We start from the raw sequence: 17,029 nt of genomic DNA on the forward strand, positions 1-17,029 counted from the left end.
GGAGGAGTGAGGCAGCGTTTCAGTGATCCACAGCTGCTGGAGGCACAAGTGAAGTGAGGTACCACTGAAGATCACTCTCATCCAAAGCACCCCGGAGAGAGGGAAAGGTGTTCAGGAGCATCAAGAGCCAAAAGCATTCTGACTTTGCTGTAAAGAGTGTATCTGCAACAGAATTTAAGAGGAGGGAAATTTCCCTTGTAAAAAATGAAACAGCAACAGATGGGAAGACTACACCTGTCCCTTGAGAGAGGAGAAGTCTGGACTTTTTAATAGCAGCATTAGTTCCACAGAAATGATGGATAAGGATGTATTTTCTTCTACTAAACTGTGGATGTAAGCAACACAGAAATGCAAACATACATTACACACACACACATCACTTAGTTTGTGTTTTTTTTCCTATTCCTGTGGTATCCCAAACTAGAGCAACGTCTTCGATTGACACGTGTGCTGTGGTTGTCTGAACAGACTGTTTAATACTTCAGTGTCTCTGAACTGGGACTGGTCAGTTACCAAACACAGGATTATTTTTTTCCCCAGCACAGCTGCAATTTAAGGAGAAAAAAAAATGCACACTAGACCATAAGCTTCCTGCAAAATACAAAGGCCGAGAAGGATTTATGCTTGATTGTTGTATTTTCTGCTCCACAATTTATGAATATCTTTCAAAAAGGAATCCAAAATAATCTGTTGTACAATATATGTTCAACTTAAACATAAAAATCTGGCTGAGTACAAAACCATTAGGGCAGCAGGTTTATTTACATCACCACTATGAAACATCAAACTTTTTACATTCATTTTGAAGGTTTGCATTTTCATAAAATCTTCAAATTCTGGCAACTTATGAAATGTGTACTCAGGAAACACACTGTACAATTGCAAAGTAAATTAAAATGTGTAAAAAATAAAAATAACTTAAGAGTGAAGCTGTTTATCTACAGTCTCTTTCAAATTAATTTCACTCATCATTTATTATCCCCTTTTTATCAATATATGGCTCAGGAATTGCTTGTATTCAGTACTCAGCTCAGGTCTGATCCTGCAGAGTTACAAGGAAGCTCAGGGGAGGTGTCTGGTTGCTGACACAGCATGTTTAGACTTGTCCTCCTGGCTCACCTGAGCAGATAAAGCAGTGCTGTCATTAGCAAAGGCCTGTTAATCCATTCAGGCAAGTCAGTGGTTGACAATTTGTTGTACTCAGTCACTGTCGTATTCCTCTATTTTTAGTTCATCTTCCTCCATGATTGCTTGAGATGCAACAGGCTGAGGCTGACTGCAAGGTAGCTCACTTCCACTGCACTGGCTGGAGGAGAGAGGGAATCCATCTGATTCATTCTCACTCGTTCTGGTTTGCTCCACCTGTGCAGCCATCTCCACAGCATGCACATCAGCGTGGTCCCCTTCAGAGAGAGCAAACAAGTCTGGTATCCCAGGGTCTTTGTCAGTAAGTGTTTCAAGCTTTAACCTGTAAAACCATCAATGCAACCAGAAGTTACCACAAAAATTCATCTGCTTTTCCACACAAAAGCTGCAACATAAGACTGCCTGTGTAACCCACGGGTCACCCATCTTCACACGTGCTCCACAGCCTTCTCATTTTCTGGCAGTAACACCTCCCATCAATCACACTTCACTTCAGCTGTCCACATTCTCATCAGTCCCCTCAGCATTATGTTTTTACAGTTCTGTGCACATCTTCCAGGTGCAGTTATGAATGCACAGCTTAGATGAGAGCCTGCAGAAGACACAGGAGCTTCTCTGGGGGAAGGACTCAACCAGCAAAACACCAGTCATGTCTGTGCTCTGTCACCTTCCACTGCCTATTCCTGCTTGAAGCTTCTTTCTTAGGGTGGCAGGAGCTTTGCTGAGCTTTCTTCACACACATGAACTGCTCACACTTAACTTACTGACAACAACCCACAGCACATTAGACCCTTCTCCAAGCAAAACTTTAATCCAGGAAGCAATTTAACTTAGAACAGAAAAATTTGAAAAGTGGGGGGGGGAATAAATCTTCTTACATTTTATAATTTCTTTTACTATTTGGGCTTCCCATTCTTTGTAGGATCTCTCTTACCAGTATGTTACCAACGTTCCTCTGTCATTTTTCCCACTTGACATGGAAATAATACAAACTTACACTGGCACTGACAAATGCCCATCCTGGCTCCAACTCCAGCTGACCAAATACCATGCACTCTCCTCAGTGCCAGTTTCCTTACTGCAGTACCATTCCCACCCCATTAATAAACATAATGGGAAATAAACACAATGTTCTGATCTCCACTGGAACAGCAGCACATGTGATTTTAAGGACTGCTTAATAATAAAAATTCATTCCAATTAGGATTTCTGAAGGAAATACATGCTTATAAAAACTGACAGTACTCTTCTTTTCCAAAACAGCAAACAAATGAGAAAGGACTACCACAGAAAATTAACCCTCAGATAAAACTCTAAATGACACAACACCCAACTTAGTAATGCAGATACAAACCACTTATCAATATTTAAAGGTACAAGGCAGACCAAATTAATAGCATAAGGAAATCTATGATTAATCTGTAAAGTTACAAACTCTCTTCCTTGGCTAAGACACAAAAGAGCTAAGTCTAATTCCAGCTGTGATCTCAATCCTATGTTAGCAACAGATCATCACAATTAAAACTCTTTTTCAATTTCAGAGATATCAAAGATACAGAAATGAAACTGAGGCTCCACTAATAGAAATAATGGCTGATTGATAAGGCTCACTCGAGTCACATACACGTCGTGCCACATCACCCCATGAGCACTACACAATCTCTGAGCAGAGCACTGGTCTCACAGTTGAATTTAAAAGTATTTTTTCAGCATTTAATGTCAAAGAGGGATTTCAGTAGCTATAGTTTTATTATAAAACGCATTCTAAGCAAAAGGTTTACTCCAACAGGCAAAAAATTCCATGAGAACCAGCACAGCTACCTAATTTCAGAGGAAGCATTCACTGAAAACATTTTGTAGCTTGACAGATAAACAGCTGCTTCAAAGGAAGTAGGAATAATTCTCTGTAATACTTTTCAACTCCTCTAACTTACATATACTCAACACAGAATGTTCTACTGAACTTCCAGAGTAATGTTTTATGCCATGATGAACAGCAGACAAAGGGCACAATACTCTTCGCATCAATTCCATTTTCATTCTCTCATAAATGTTTTTGATTTTTCAAAAAAATGTTTTGTTCTGGTCATGCACAGGAGAAAAATAGGTATGCCTAGGACAGAGCTAATATTTGGTACAAGGGAAAAGAAAATTAAACAAGGATTAAAAGCATTTTACTATAGTAAAGCGTTGCTACAAACAACATAATAATAAAGATATTTGAACAGGAAAAAGGTCTTAATGGGCAAAACATGAAATTATCATGCTGCAAGTGAGGAAAAATGTCACATCAGAGATGAGCACTGAAGGTATTTCTCTATGAAAGGGTTGTTTTTTTCAATATATGAAGAAAGAAAGTCTTACTTTCTCTAACAAAAGACAGAAGCCAAGTTTACCTCCCAAAATGTCTTTTCAGTGGCAGCCTTCCAACGTCTTGGATAAAAGCAATCTGAGCTGAGAACAGAGAATCACCAGTATCACACTGGGTACATCACCATGCACATACAACTCTATTCATACATGTAATCAAGTATCCCTGTATATATTCACAATACTTTGGTTACCAAAACACTGCACACCAGTGCATGCATCTACCACATTACAGTAGCATGTTTATAGATTGCCTACACACAAATAACCTCACAGACATGCATCAACTGTGTATTTATGATGCAGTTATTATTATACAGCCTATCAAATTAATTCATCATGATGTCAAGGCCTTAGTTAAGACATAAAGCCTTTTTTTAGAAGTCATTAACATAGCATAAACAATCCAGATGTCTAAACAGTAATTTTTGGATTATGTACCCTACAAAGTAATTTTTCCACATGAACTGTCCACTATTGGATTATCTCAGATTACACATTTTTAATGCCCTACAAAGGGAAAGGCTTTTTAAAGCTCTTTAAGTCTGTTGATGTTAAGGGAAAGGGATCAGTAAGCAATTCAGACCTAGATAATACTGTCTACTAGGTTTCCAAAAATCTTCTAACCAAATTCTCTAGTAGACTTAAAAGAAGTCCTAAGACTAAGAGAAGAACTTAAAAGAGTAGAGTTTGATAAATAATGATTATGGAATGGGGAGAGGGGTATGAGCTAATAGGTAACTCTTGCAATGGAAAAACGTTGCCAGTACAGTTCCTCAGAGACCTGTGCTAGGACCTGGGCTATCCAGTACTTTCCTAAACGTAATCCTGTGAAAAAAAGGGGTGAAGAGTGAGATAAGCAAGTTTGCCAAAGCCCCCCAGTTAGACAAGCTAGCAAGGGTTTAGTGGGCAGAGAAAATAACTCTGCAAGGACTTAAGGAGACTGAGTAAGAGGGCCACCTGATGAAATCCATCCAGTAGAAAAAGAGAAGAATTATTTCAAACACATCAACATGAGGACCTCATCTCACACATTTAGAAAGTATGTATGCCTCACTTCTGACAAAGGAGATATTTAATTCTTTCAGTTACTTGAGTTTTAAAAATGCTCTTGATGTTGTTTCAAACTTAACAGCTTTAATTTTGGCTATGTTACTACAAAAAAGATTAGCAATCAGCTATATGCAGATACCATCTGTATTCTTTTTACTGAGCCAAAAAGCACAGGTAGTATTGACAATTTGGGTTACAAAATTTCCCAGTGTGTTTGAATTACAAAAGAGAGTCCAAGATCAACAGTTACACTCATCTTACCTTGGTTTCTCATTGGATTTGCCAACATAGCAAGATAAGGCAGTAGCTCTGTCTGAAGACACTCAGGTGTTAAACAGAAGCTTGAAAACAGAGATTTTGCAGCAAGGCAATTTTCTTGATACTGTAAGAGTTGGGGAAAAAAGAAACACAACTAAAAAACCTGGTAAATTGTTATTAATGTAGGTATTCTGTACCTTAAAGGCAAACTTTCCTCTTGCCTGCTGGATGACTACACACAAGCTACTGAAAAATGAGACCAGAAAATAAGCAGTTAAGAGTTCACATATACAGATCATAAAAATGGTAAATTCCTTCATTTTTGCCTTTTGCTAGGCATTAAATTTCCAAATATATTTATTCCTTGATTATACAATTTCCCACCCATCCAGGCAAATATTTTTGCCACATACAGCAATAGAAATATTAGTTCAAATGTAAAAAATTGCTAAGAACCTTGGTATCTCATGAACAAGCTACTTCTGATAAGCACCTAACATTAATTTGTTGAACTTACACAACAGCTTCATGCGATTTAAACTGCATAACAAGTTAAACTTACTTTTAGGAATACTTTATAGTATTTCAACACTCATTGTGTCTCCATTAACTGAGGACTAAAACTCTCCCAGCAGTATGACAACCTGGACACAGGAATCAGACTTTGCCGGAGGCCTCCAATTTGTCTTTGCATTAGAGGAATAATATAAACATAACTCTTGAAGCAAGTGCTTTTTAGAAGTAGGTTCCATAAAAAAAAGGTATTTGACAAGTTTAGCACTGTGAGCAAATCCCACCTGTACTGCTCATTTGTCATACCTTACAAGAAAAAAAAAACAAACACAACCCTAAAGAGGGAAAATAACCCCACAAACCAAACAACAACAAAACAAACCACAAAACACAAACACCAAGCATTTACCTTTTTATTGATAAAGAACCACTGAGGTTTATGTAAAGGCCGGAACCCCATCCCTCCTTGGTGGTGGGCAAAGGCTCTGGATGTATTTGCATGTATGACCCCTCGGGTAGCCACAGATGCACTGTATTTTTCCATCACAAGCCGTGTCTAAGAGAGAAATTGGGCATCATCTGAACTCCCAAGTCCCAGTACGGGACATCTCAGTTGGTCTAAAGCACACTCCCTAATTGCAGCAACACGACATGGCCGGAATCTCTTTAGATTACTGTGAAACTTATACTCAAAGCAGCTGAATAGAAAAGCTTGCTCAATTACTTCAGGGAAAAGGCCCACAGACTCCAACACGTTTTTAGCACAATGTTTGCTCTAGTTCAAAATATTTTGTAGAGTCTTTTACAAACACTAGAACCAGCAATAAAACAGTGACATAACTTGGATAAAAAGTTGGACCTGAAACTCTTCTATTGTTGATGTACTTTAGCATCCATTAACAATTCACTGTCACCTGCACTTTTAAGTTTGAAGCAAACATAAAGAAAGAAGTCTGTAAGTTCCATATTTTTTAAAAAGTATGTGTGTATAGAAAAAAAGAGAGCCACTTACACTCCAGTTACTACAAAGGACATCAGCAGTGCTCATATATTCACTGGCTCTCACTACATCATCTATATCAGAAAAAAAGTCTACGTAGTTCTGGTGAAGGTATAAATTAAACATGCTTCCAGACATGTGTGATTTTTCCACAATATCCTATTAGGAAAGAAAAAGAGCAAGTTTTACACAGTGTACAAGGACAAGCAAGCCACAGAAGTGTTGATACATTTAGATGGTTAGGGAGCTGGCACAAATGAACTATAAAGTGATGCTTATAGAGAAGAGGGAGGTCAGCCTGCTCCAGAGGAGGCTAATGGTGGGGATGGAGGGGAAGAGGCCATTGCTATCTTCAACACTCTTTAATGGGTGGTCACAGAAAAGTGAACTCAGATTCCTCTTGGCAATGCACAGGGAGAGGATGGGAGGTGACAGTCACAAGCTGCAGCAAAGGGAAGTCCACCTTCCACTACAAGTCCATCAGTGAGGTGAGAGAATCTCTGTCTCTGGAGATACTCAACATTTGACAGATCAAGAGCCTGGGAACATAATCTACCTTTCAAGTTTAGAATCCAGAGGTCCCTTCCAGATTATTCTATAATTTAGACAGACTGAACAGACATATTTTAAGATCAGATTAGTTCTGGGGTTTTTTTTCCAAACCAAACTGGAATCAGGCAGTTACTGCAGATGTACCTCAGGCTGAATGAGCAAGGTGTCTCGGCGGTGTTCTGACAAGTGAGCAGGCAGCTGCGGAAATTCTGATTCTGACACTGCTTCTCCTACAAAGGATTTTACAGTCTTTAGTCTTTCAGTATCAGTTACATTTCTACACATCATCAAAAAAAGCCAGAAGAAACACAGGTTTCAGATGAAATATTCAAAATTAGAGCAAAAATTAGATAGGAGCAAGAACAGAGATGTGTAACTGCATGAATAGTAGTTTTTGCATTTACTGAGCATCATTTTTAGCAACTGCCAACTCCACCAGCAACTAGACTACACCATTTTCAGTTCCCAGAAAGCTCTTGACGCAGGCATAAGTACTTAATTATACAGTCAATATTATATAGTCAACAACATCTAATTAGTTACCTTTCACTTCATGTAACAAATTTTATCTATTTTCACATTCCCTCATCTCACTGTTTTTCCACAGTTGACTTTGGAGCAGATATTGTGAATTACTAATGAAATGTGGGCAACCAAGGCATTACAGATCCTGATTTAGCTGAGTGTCGACAGTAATAGTTTAGTAAGTATGGAATGGTTATGAATTACAGTTTTTAAATGTTAACAAACAGTAGTGTAACCACACACAGGAAGCAGAGACGCAAATGTACAGAACCTGAGTGTATAAAAAGCAGAACTTTAGTAGTAGTAAGGTGGAAAGTATTTTGGAAAGGTGGAAAGGGAGATGACAGGGTATTGCAGAGAAGCAGAAGAGACTTTCAAGTCAGAAAGGAGAAAGGACATATGTCTGTTAAAGGGAAATAAAGAGTTGAGATAAGAAGTAGGGAGGAAAAGACAACAGAAAGAGTCAAACCCACATACACAAATAAAGAAGGCAGTAGCTACAAGACTGCAGGGCTGTTCTGTAACCTTTAGGACAGAGAAGGAGAGAATGTAACAGTACAACAACCTATAACCCCACACAAAAGCAAAACTTGCTTTTGTACAAGCCACAAAGGTGGTGCTGTCTGTAGCTTTGTTTGCAAGACAGCACATAGGCCTAATGCAACTAGACTTTACTAAATGCATGTAGTAGTGTATTTTAATGAAACATTTATTTACCTAATAGACACAGCCACAGTTACCACAAACTTTTATTACTGTTTTTATACTACCATTAATGACCAAACATGTGAATTAAGAGTTCACTGTGAAGTCCTACTTTATCATATCTAGCTGTTAGCAGCCAACATGCTTTACCCATTAAAAAGAAGGGTAAGTCAAAGTCTTCTTACTTTTGCAGTAAATTATTTTCCCCAGAGCATGGAAAAGAAAGATGGAAGCATCTTTGCCACCAATAGCTTGTATCTCCTGGTCTTCCAAGTTATCAGATTTACTTTTCTTTTTTTCTTTAGATCCTGCTGCTCCTTCACATTTTAGCATGGAGCTCCTTTTCTTCCTTGACCAAAACTCCTTCTCCAATGAACAGTCTATTAATACGAGCAAAAATACAGTCAGGATAAAGTAGATTAATCTAAAAAAGTTTTCTATTATATTGCTATTGCTAATGTTCCAAAGAAATAAATGGTAAGTAAAAAAAAAACAAACAGCAAAGGTTATATAGAGGGACTTAGAGAAAATCAATTTAGTAGGAAGGCAACCCAGTCATCTTAAGCCACACTTAAGGTTCCAAGTAATTTTGAGTAATAAATACCTGCCTTTTAAAAAAGCTAGCATTCTTGTGTATTTATTCTAGTTCTGATGCATCCCCAATTTCCCTTTATTAAAAACTTCTTCTTTATAAAGTATGAGTGCAAATATATTTCATTTACAAGATTCTGTTCACTTACCAGTTTATTTGTTTGCATTATCTGTATAATACTCTGACTGAAATATAAGGCAGCAAAGAAAACCTTTCATTTAGATGATTCTCCTAGCAGCCTACTAATTTCTACAACGTTTTGAGCCTCAAAGAATAAACCCCTTCTACTCTAATGTAAAACTCAAAAATATTCACCAACAATTTGATTTAGTGATGGGTGCATGTTCCTTATTACACTAAGAGAACTTATGCCTTAAGTATTTACCTTTCTCTTCCCCCATACCACAATGGATCCCTTTGACCCATTACTAACACCAATGTGATTGTATTGCTTCTGTTTACACACAGACACAAGCAGCAAAAGAGATTGTTTATATGGAAAAACTAATACTCCATTCTCAGATCAACAAGGAGGTGTCTCCAAAATTTACAAAACATCACTGACTGCTCAGCATTTACCCAACTGAAATATGCCAACAACTAAAAAAAATTATATTCCACATGAAGACAGCTCTTCTCAATCTGTAAGAAAACAGCAAGAAGAGAATGTTCAGTGTGGTAGGGCTTGAGTACAGGATTCTGAGGTGTCATGAACAGAAGCTGTCAAGCCATATGCCTTTGGTTGTGTTTTGGGGTTTTTTTGTCCCAAGTTTTCTCTACAATTCTCCTGTTTTTACATTTTCAAGGAAATGTATTAAAAATTACATAAACTTGTCATTTTAAGACTATTCAGATTTTCTACAGTATGTAGGATATACCTAGCATCCAGAAAACTCTTCTCAGCTACCCCCAACCTACTGCTTATTAACTTCATGACATTATCATCAAAATGGTTTTACTGAGAGGAATTTTGTACTTTGCTGGTTAACACAGAACAATACTAACTCAGGTCACTAGAAGAAAACATCAGAGGAATACAGCTTCCATCTTTGCAAGTAGAAACTTGACTCTTCCCCTTATGCAATATAGTAAACACAGCTAATTAACTTCAACATACTCTAAAACTCTGCAACACTCCGTCTTACAACAGGGACTTGAAAACACACTTAATCCTGTATTCCATAAGCACATTTTGCAAGGTGGTTGTGCGGGAAAATAAGGTCGTTTCTAGCTTTACAATGTACAGCAGAAAACAACTGCTGGATTCAGGTCTTTATCTCTAGGTTGACTATAAATGCTGGCACCATCTAATGGTTCTTAGGGTGAACTACACGTGCCAGAGGACTGCTTTTAAAAACTGTAGGATAATGTAACTCACATGCACTGCTATCTTAGCAAGTGTTGACTTCGAGTGCTTATAAAAGACATGACAGTAAGTGTCCTGTTTTCTTTTGGTGTTGGAACATGTAAAATAATTGCACACCACACTAAGTCTGGTCTGAGCATCGTCCAGCCAAGTACTTTGAAAACTACTAGAACTCTGAACTTGAAATTTCTCTATAGTATACTCAATAAATTTAAAGCAGTTCATGCCACCTCACAGCTTTTCAATTTACCAGCAGCCATAGGAACTCCAAAGCAAAATCAGTCACTACAGATGTGCTATATACAAGGTCAAAGGGCTGCTCCAGAAATGTTTTAAGGGAGACATAAGGACATGAAGTATAAAGAACCAAGCAATGAAAATATCCCCTTCAAATCAAGGTTGCATCATAAAGCTTGGATCAGTGAGCACACACCAATATCAAGAACATTAAGTCACAAGAACACGTACGTAGCAGATGCTACTCAGTTTCAGGACTACAGATACCAGTCATGACATTGAACATGTTCAACTTAAAAAACAAAAACAGAACACCACACAACCTGTGTGCCTTTTATTCCTGCTCCAGACCACTGTGTCAAAAATGTTTTGCACAGATCATCTAGCTGTGCTGCAACAGTGAACATAACACCTTTACAGCAGAGGTGGTCAAACTGCCATTCGCTTAACAAAACAGTAAGTATTTACCTTTCATGGAATAAAACTGAAGACTGTTTATTGCACTTCTTATATCACCTGAACAACCTCTGCAAATCAACTCCAGAGAAGTTCTATCAAGAGCATTGTTCTTTTCTCTGTTCTACAAGGAAAAGCAATATTCATAGTAAAAGAAGTAGGAAAATTAGTATTTTAATATTATTCTGGCTGTGGAGACTCACCTCTGATAGACACCATGAACAGACTACAGAAGGATCCACCATGTGCTCAAATAATCTAATACTGGTAACTTTAAAACATTTAATCCATTGCCATATTTTATATAGCAATATTAAAAAGAATAACTCATAGAATTCTTTCCAAGGTGTCACTCAATATTAACTTGGCTGTAATCTAAACAGTTCAGGAATAGTACAGGATTTAAGTTTGTGACCTCTTCTAGCCTTGCTGAATACAGTGAAAATTACTTCTATTATTTGTTCCATTGATAAATAATAGCTTCTATAATAGGCAGAAGAATTTTCAGACATAACTTGAAGACTCAGAAAAAGGACCAAAATAAACACATCTTGCAAACAAGGTATCTTTCCAGTTTGTTGCTTGTTTTTTGTTGGGATGAACTGGTGGAGGTCTCCTGGGGGTAGGAGGGTCTGCTATCAAAGGTCAAGCAAATACAGTAAGAAATATAACTAACATAGTTCAGGTATAAATGTCTGAAATCTGTTGGCCCTAGAAGATACCAGTTTTGACAACTTACCATACTGGCTTCTGTTGCAGCTATTCGATTAAGGACTTTCATCATATTTGTTGGTGCAATAGGCTTGAAACTGTTGAGTTTCATTAAAAAAAAAAAAAACAAAAATCAATTAGTTTCTGACTTCTCGTTTATTTCAATCAAGTTTTAATGAGATAAAAGATCTCACCTAATACTGGATATACACAACTCCTCTAGAATTTCCATTGGGAATAGCAACCTCTGGTTGCTGTCTCCACTGAAGTTATCTGAGATTATAAATATAAGGGGACACCGACTGGTACGAACGAATCTCCTGAATTGAGAAACGAGAAAACATAACAAGAATCAAACTTCACTTTACTGCAAGTGGCTAAAAGCTAATAATCAAAAATGTATTTGCCACTGACCTGAGGATTTCATGTAGACTGCTAGGGTCCCGATAGAACTGGTTAGGGATGTCCTATTCAAAACAGATTAATTGCTGTCATTACATTCAGGTGTAAATATTCTCTCCCGCAGACTCGACTGTTAATGACACACTGCTTTGCTACTTATTTTTTCTCCCCAGTTAACTTGCTGTCAACTGAATTTAAATGCAGCTAACAGTGAAGACAGCCAGGGATTAAAATAGAAACAAACAAAAAGAAAACCACAGCCCAGTATTTATTTTATTATTAAAAAAATATATATATTAAAAAAAATTATCTAAAATATTTTCTTTCTGCGCTTGTTTCCTCAGAAACACTCTTGGGTGATTACACTGCCTGCTAGAGAGTTTTCCTCAGAGGATAAGCACTCCAGGCAGCAGCTCCTCTGAGGCCAGGATGTACTATTTGAGACACAAGAGGTCCTGCAGAAGGCAGTGAGCTCATTAAGGGAAGTCACAGAAGACAATGCTTCCTAAATTCCACAGTACCTCACACTACTCAGCTAGAATTTTCATCTCATTTATTCTTTTTCTTGAAAGTTCACAGACAGCTCAACTATCTGAACTTTTAGAATTCCTGTTAGAAAGAAAAACACCAAAAAAAATGAAAAAGCTCAGAAAGAAAATGCCATTGAAATAGGCTCCTGAAAAAGTAAAAAGGAAGTCTTCTCCTGTACCTCCCATTATGGCTTCATAACCCCCCAGAGTTCACACCTCTGCCTTAAGTAACACCCCCTGCATAAGACCAGGGAATGCTACATTTCAAATGCTTCCTGATGGTATTAAACCTCACATTAACTCCTACTCTCATGCATCTCTAGGTAACAAGGGCAGCAGGGTTTTCTCCCCTCCTCCTGTTTACACACACATGTATTTCTAGAAGGCTAATCAGACAGAAACATGCGTGTGACTCTTCAAGTCTGTTTTCATCTAATTTTGGTACTTATTTCTGCATGCAAACTAGTCTCCAGTTTCTCCCTATTGGCTTACATAGTTTAACTACAGGCAGAACTTGGTTCTAGCCTGCTGTAGAGACCCAAATAGTCATGAGGAATTCATCTGTAGTAACACAGACTAACTTTTGGCCACACTAATCCATCAGCTAAAGCTAGTTAGCATGTCAATATTATAATAAAATGTATTGTTTTCAAAACAAGATTTCAGGAGTTTTCACTTACTTCGATAAGAATGAGCTTCTTACAATTTTCTGAGGATTCCCCAAGCATCTGAAGCTTGTTATATTTATTTGCTCTTAACAGAAAATCCTGAAAGACAGCTGCTTGGGCCTGACTTGGAAATGTATGGAAATTTGAGTCTGAAAAAGAAAACTAATTAAAAATATGTATTCTATATTACACCAAGTAGGATATAAACACCTACAAGAACTAATACCCACCCATGCTATTTCCTGACTAGCTATAGAACAGCTGCAGCCAAACCCCTTGGCAAACACATTAAAAATACAAGGGAATTTTAAAAGGGTGGAAATCAATAGAGGACACAGATTAAGGCAGACTTGCCTATTTTAATTTAATTGGCTCAAAAGATATCCAGGCTATTAATTAGCTCTCCACACTGGTTTCAATTGCAAATTATTGTGGAGTAAACGTTGTAAAAAAACTAAATCCCTTTTCAGGTAACAGCAAAAGAAAGATTCTTATTAAACACTAAGGAAGTGACTTAAAATGAATGCAACAACAGAATAAAAAAGAATAAATCACAAAAGTAACTGCCAGGGGGAAAAAAATAAAATCAAAATACTTACCATGGTCAAGCATATTTCTCAAGTCTTCTTTTGTAAAGTCTAAAGATACTGGGTTGGTCCATTCTTGCACCTGAACACCAAGATCTTTTGCTAATATTTGAATAGTTGCAGTCTTCCCACAACCAGGAGGACCAGTCAGCAGCAAAACAGAGCCACCCTGTCACAGGGAAAAAGTGTTTATCTGTTCAGTTAACTGCACAGCAGATGGATTACCAAGATAACACTACTGAACTGATGAATCAGGTCTGAAAAACACCAGGCAAGACTGGTAAGTGATGCACGTGTCTAAGAAAGCCTCTTACCAACCAAGATATTACAACCAGCAAAACCAGAACCCGCCTCCTAGCAGCAAAAGCCCTCAACAAACATACAGGCTCTAGTCTGGGCTCCTGACAGACTTCCTATAATGCAACAGGTATATAATCACTACCTGTACACTAAGGGTTTTTTTTTTTGTGAAATTAAAATAAAACTGAATCCAGCTCACTGCTATGGCTGTATATTCCTGGCTGCTGATTCTAGCAGTATTACCTGGAGGGGCAACCTCTGAAATAAGCGCATTTTTAACCAGGCTTCAACTTCTTCAATTTTCTTCTTTTGCACAGCAAGGTCATTCTAAAACAAGATTAAAATAGATGAAATGGATATACACACCTCTCAGTTTCCACAACTGTAATGGTCAGAGGTTCAAGAGCAAAGTATGTGCTGACTAAAACATGGAACAGACATTCCAGCTACATGTTTCTGCTATGCAGAAATAAGCGCAACAGTTGAGGATAATAACTTCAGCCTGTTCTGTCAAACAAACTATTTTCCACTGCTCATAGTTGGGAAATCATGAATTATTTATTATGGCCAAAATGCCAACATTACAGTCTTGCCTGTTTGTGCCAGTCTGCTCTGTAGCCTGAGTTGGTACCTTTTAGGCTCTACTGACCCCAGTGCTACACAGGTTTCTGGAACTTCTACACATCTCAGGAAGCTGATTTCCCTTCTACCTTTATAACTCAATTCCTCTCCTGACACATGAGCTATTAAATATGTAAATATAAATTCCAAGTGCTACATGAACAAACTCACATAGAAAAGCCAGGAGACAGTAACCACACATACTGACTCCTCTGAAAGGCAGGGAAGCAGCTGTTCCACCAGCAGAACCAGTGAAGGCAGGTTTACCACAGGTTTGGGTCCTTTTCCTTGAAGCCTTGAGGTAGCACAGAGCCCCCACCCACAGCCCAGGATGTACTAAGCAAGGCACTAATTGCACACTGAAATTAGTCAAGCACTGCACATGCTGACAGGCCAGCAAGACAATTTTGGTTATCTTTCCCATAATGAGTGCACTAGCTCAGTTCCCTGTCCTCTCTTTAGCTGTGTATTTTTCCCAGTACTGTCAGACCTGGCTGGAATTCAGTCAAGGGTTCACAGGTTTAAGCAGCTCATTCAAATCTTACCTGCAGCAAATAAATCAAACCAGTACTTCACTGCCCTAATAACACAGGATATACTTGGAACCTGACCAGTACACACTGAGAGCAGAGGCACAACAGGTCACAACATTACAACTACATCAGCACTTAAGAGCAACTCTCACACCTGGGTTTCAGGTTTGTATCTGTCTACCCATGGCTCTTCTTGAGTCTGGCTCCAGTTCTGCCTGGACTTGCTACAAGGCAGGTCTCCTGAAGACAACTTTGCTCTTTTTCTAGGCAGAACTTTGTTTTTGCCACCTTCTGGCACAGCAGACAGGTCCTTCTTCTGCTGCCGGTGGCTTCCAGAGTTGCCTTCCAGTTGCTTCACAGAAATGGCAGAAGAAATATTTGTGTTTCCAAAGAAGTCATCAAATGAACGTGCCAACCAGTCTTCTACCTGGTAAAACACAAATGTTTTTGTATTAATGTACCTCTTTGCTTCCCTTAGCTGGGTATGGTTGTCTCTAGAAACCTGTAGGTTTTTATCAAGTGCCTGTAAGAATACCTCATGGATCTGAAGAACTTCATTAGCCCTGAGAGGAATGATACTAGCTAGCAACAGACAAAGCCCTTTATGCTTTTTGAACAGGTCCATTACATGCTTCTTCAGCACTGGAAAAGGTCAGAGCTTACATGGAATGACAGGGTATTTTACAGGAAACTGGGAAACCTGCAAACACATATTCAAGCTGAAGAAGCTAAATCAAAACAGAGATAACAATGAAAAAACAGCCTAAGCTTATTAATACTGTTTTCATAGTCTTGTTCACATTGTCTCTGGATAGTTTTCAGCATGTAGTGCTTTTTTTCCCTTTTTTTATCATTTGCAGTGCAGCCATTTGTGTTTAAAAGTTAGAAATAGGTAACAGAAGAAAATATTTAGGCAGTAAGTTAGGTGTTGCTGTTTGAGGAAGCTCAGGCTAATCTAGAACCAGACTGTCACATGGATCAGAAGTCTGTCTGACAGTGACAAGGATCAAGGGCACTAACAGCATCAGGATTTAATTCTGGATTTGAGAAGTGCCCTGCTGGGACAGGTGTACAAACTTGCACCCCGGGGCCAACTCTCAGCCTACCTATGGTCCCAAAAGAACAGCACAGAGGTCAGGCTAAGAGCTGCAGGACAACCTTTCAGCACAGGAAGGTTAGCTGAAACACACTTCTGTGAACACAGAAGTAGCAAAAACAACACAGCATCTCCAGAAAAATCTGTGACCACTCCACAGTTGAGACGTCTTACATATGAATGCAACAGACCATCACCTAACAAGAGACTGTCTGAGGAGTCAGCAACTAGGAGAGAGGATTTGCCTCTGCTCGTTTTGCTTTTAACGTTATTCTGACAAAACCTATTTTTAGCTTAATTTGCATTTACCAGCTGGATACCACCGAGTAAGGGGGTTTCCTTTTCACACACTGCACTAGTAAGAAAACATCTTGCAGTTAAGAGGAAAAAAAAAAAACAAAACACAACCCACCAAACCCACGAACCGCAACTGAGCAGGAACCGCCAGCGCAGAGACCGAGGAACAACTAGTGGGCCGAAAAAACTAATCAGATTCATCCCTGAAGCTGCAAAACCCTTCCTGAGGGGAGCGCCGAGCCCCCCCAGTTCCGCCCCCCGCCGCCCTACCTCCGCCGGCGCTGCCGGCCTTCCCGAGGAGCTGCCAGACATCTTCGGCCCGGGCAGGGCCCATCCGCCGCGCCTCCGCCGAGCTGGGGGGAGAGCCGGGGAGGCAGCCGGGGCGGGGGCAGGACCGGGCCGGAGGGGGGGGCAGGACCGGGCCGAGGAGGGGGCAGGACCGGGCCGAGGAGGGGGGGCAGGACCGGGCCGAGGAGGGGGGGCAGGACCGGGCCGAGGAGGGGGCAGGACC

At 39.2% G+C, this 17,029-nt stretch overlaps 1 protein-coding gene across 2 annotated transcripts; it reads right to left on the minus strand.

The window, feature by feature from the left end:
* Positions 1-743: 743 nt before the first annotated feature.
* On the minus strand, positions 744-16,937 carry RAD17 (RAD17 checkpoint clamp loader component). 2 transcript variants are annotated; one of them, XM_051643124.1, is made up of 16 exons: positions 16,789-16,937; positions 15,280-15,552; positions 14,215-14,298; positions 13,684-13,840; positions 13,097-13,233; positions 11,899-11,951; positions 11,679-11,804; positions 11,513-11,582; positions 10,786-10,897; positions 8,308-8,502; positions 7,037-7,122; positions 6,353-6,499; positions 5,750-5,896; positions 4,831-4,951; positions 3,543-3,600; positions 744-1,468 (listed from the first exon to the last, which is right to left on the minus strand). In XM_051643124.1, exons 1-16 carry the CDS (start codon positions 16,828-16,830, stop codon positions 1,201-1,203), a joined length of 2,076 nt encoding a protein of 691 aa, XP_051499084.1. In that variant the 5' UTR covers positions 16,831-16,937; the 3' UTR covers positions 744-1,200. The 2 variants fall into 2 exon arrangements, with proteins under 2 accessions (XP_051499084.1, XP_051499085.1); XM_051643125.1 differs by lacking the exons at positions 14,215-14,298; positions 15,280-15,552; positions 16,789-16,937 and having other exon boundaries at positions 13,097-13,246; positions 13,684-13,741.
* Between the last annotated feature and the right edge of the window lie 92 nt (positions 16,938-17,029).

Source organism: Apus apus, chromosome Z (assembly GCF_020740795.1).
Source record: "Apus apus isolate bApuApu2 chromosome Z, bApuApu2.pri.cur, whole genome shotgun sequence".
In the NCBI taxonomy this organism is placed as follows: Eukaryota; Metazoa; Chordata; class Aves; order Apodiformes; family Apodidae; genus Apus; species Apus apus.

Bases quoted from the DNA above. Each gene is read 5' to 3' on its own strand.
- RAD17 (XM_051643124.1), bottom strand. From the start codon at position 16,830: ATGTCTGGCAGCTCCTCGGGAAGGCCGGCAGCGCCGGCGGAG. The intron at 11,583-11,678 runs GTGAGATCTTTT...GAAACTCAACAG, and splicing joins TTGTGTATATCCAGTATTAG to TTTCAAGCCTATTGCACCAA. The intron at 6,500-7,036 runs GTACATCTGCAG...CTTTCCTAATAG, and splicing joins CCTTGCTCATTCAGCCTGAG to GATATTGTGGAAAAATCACA.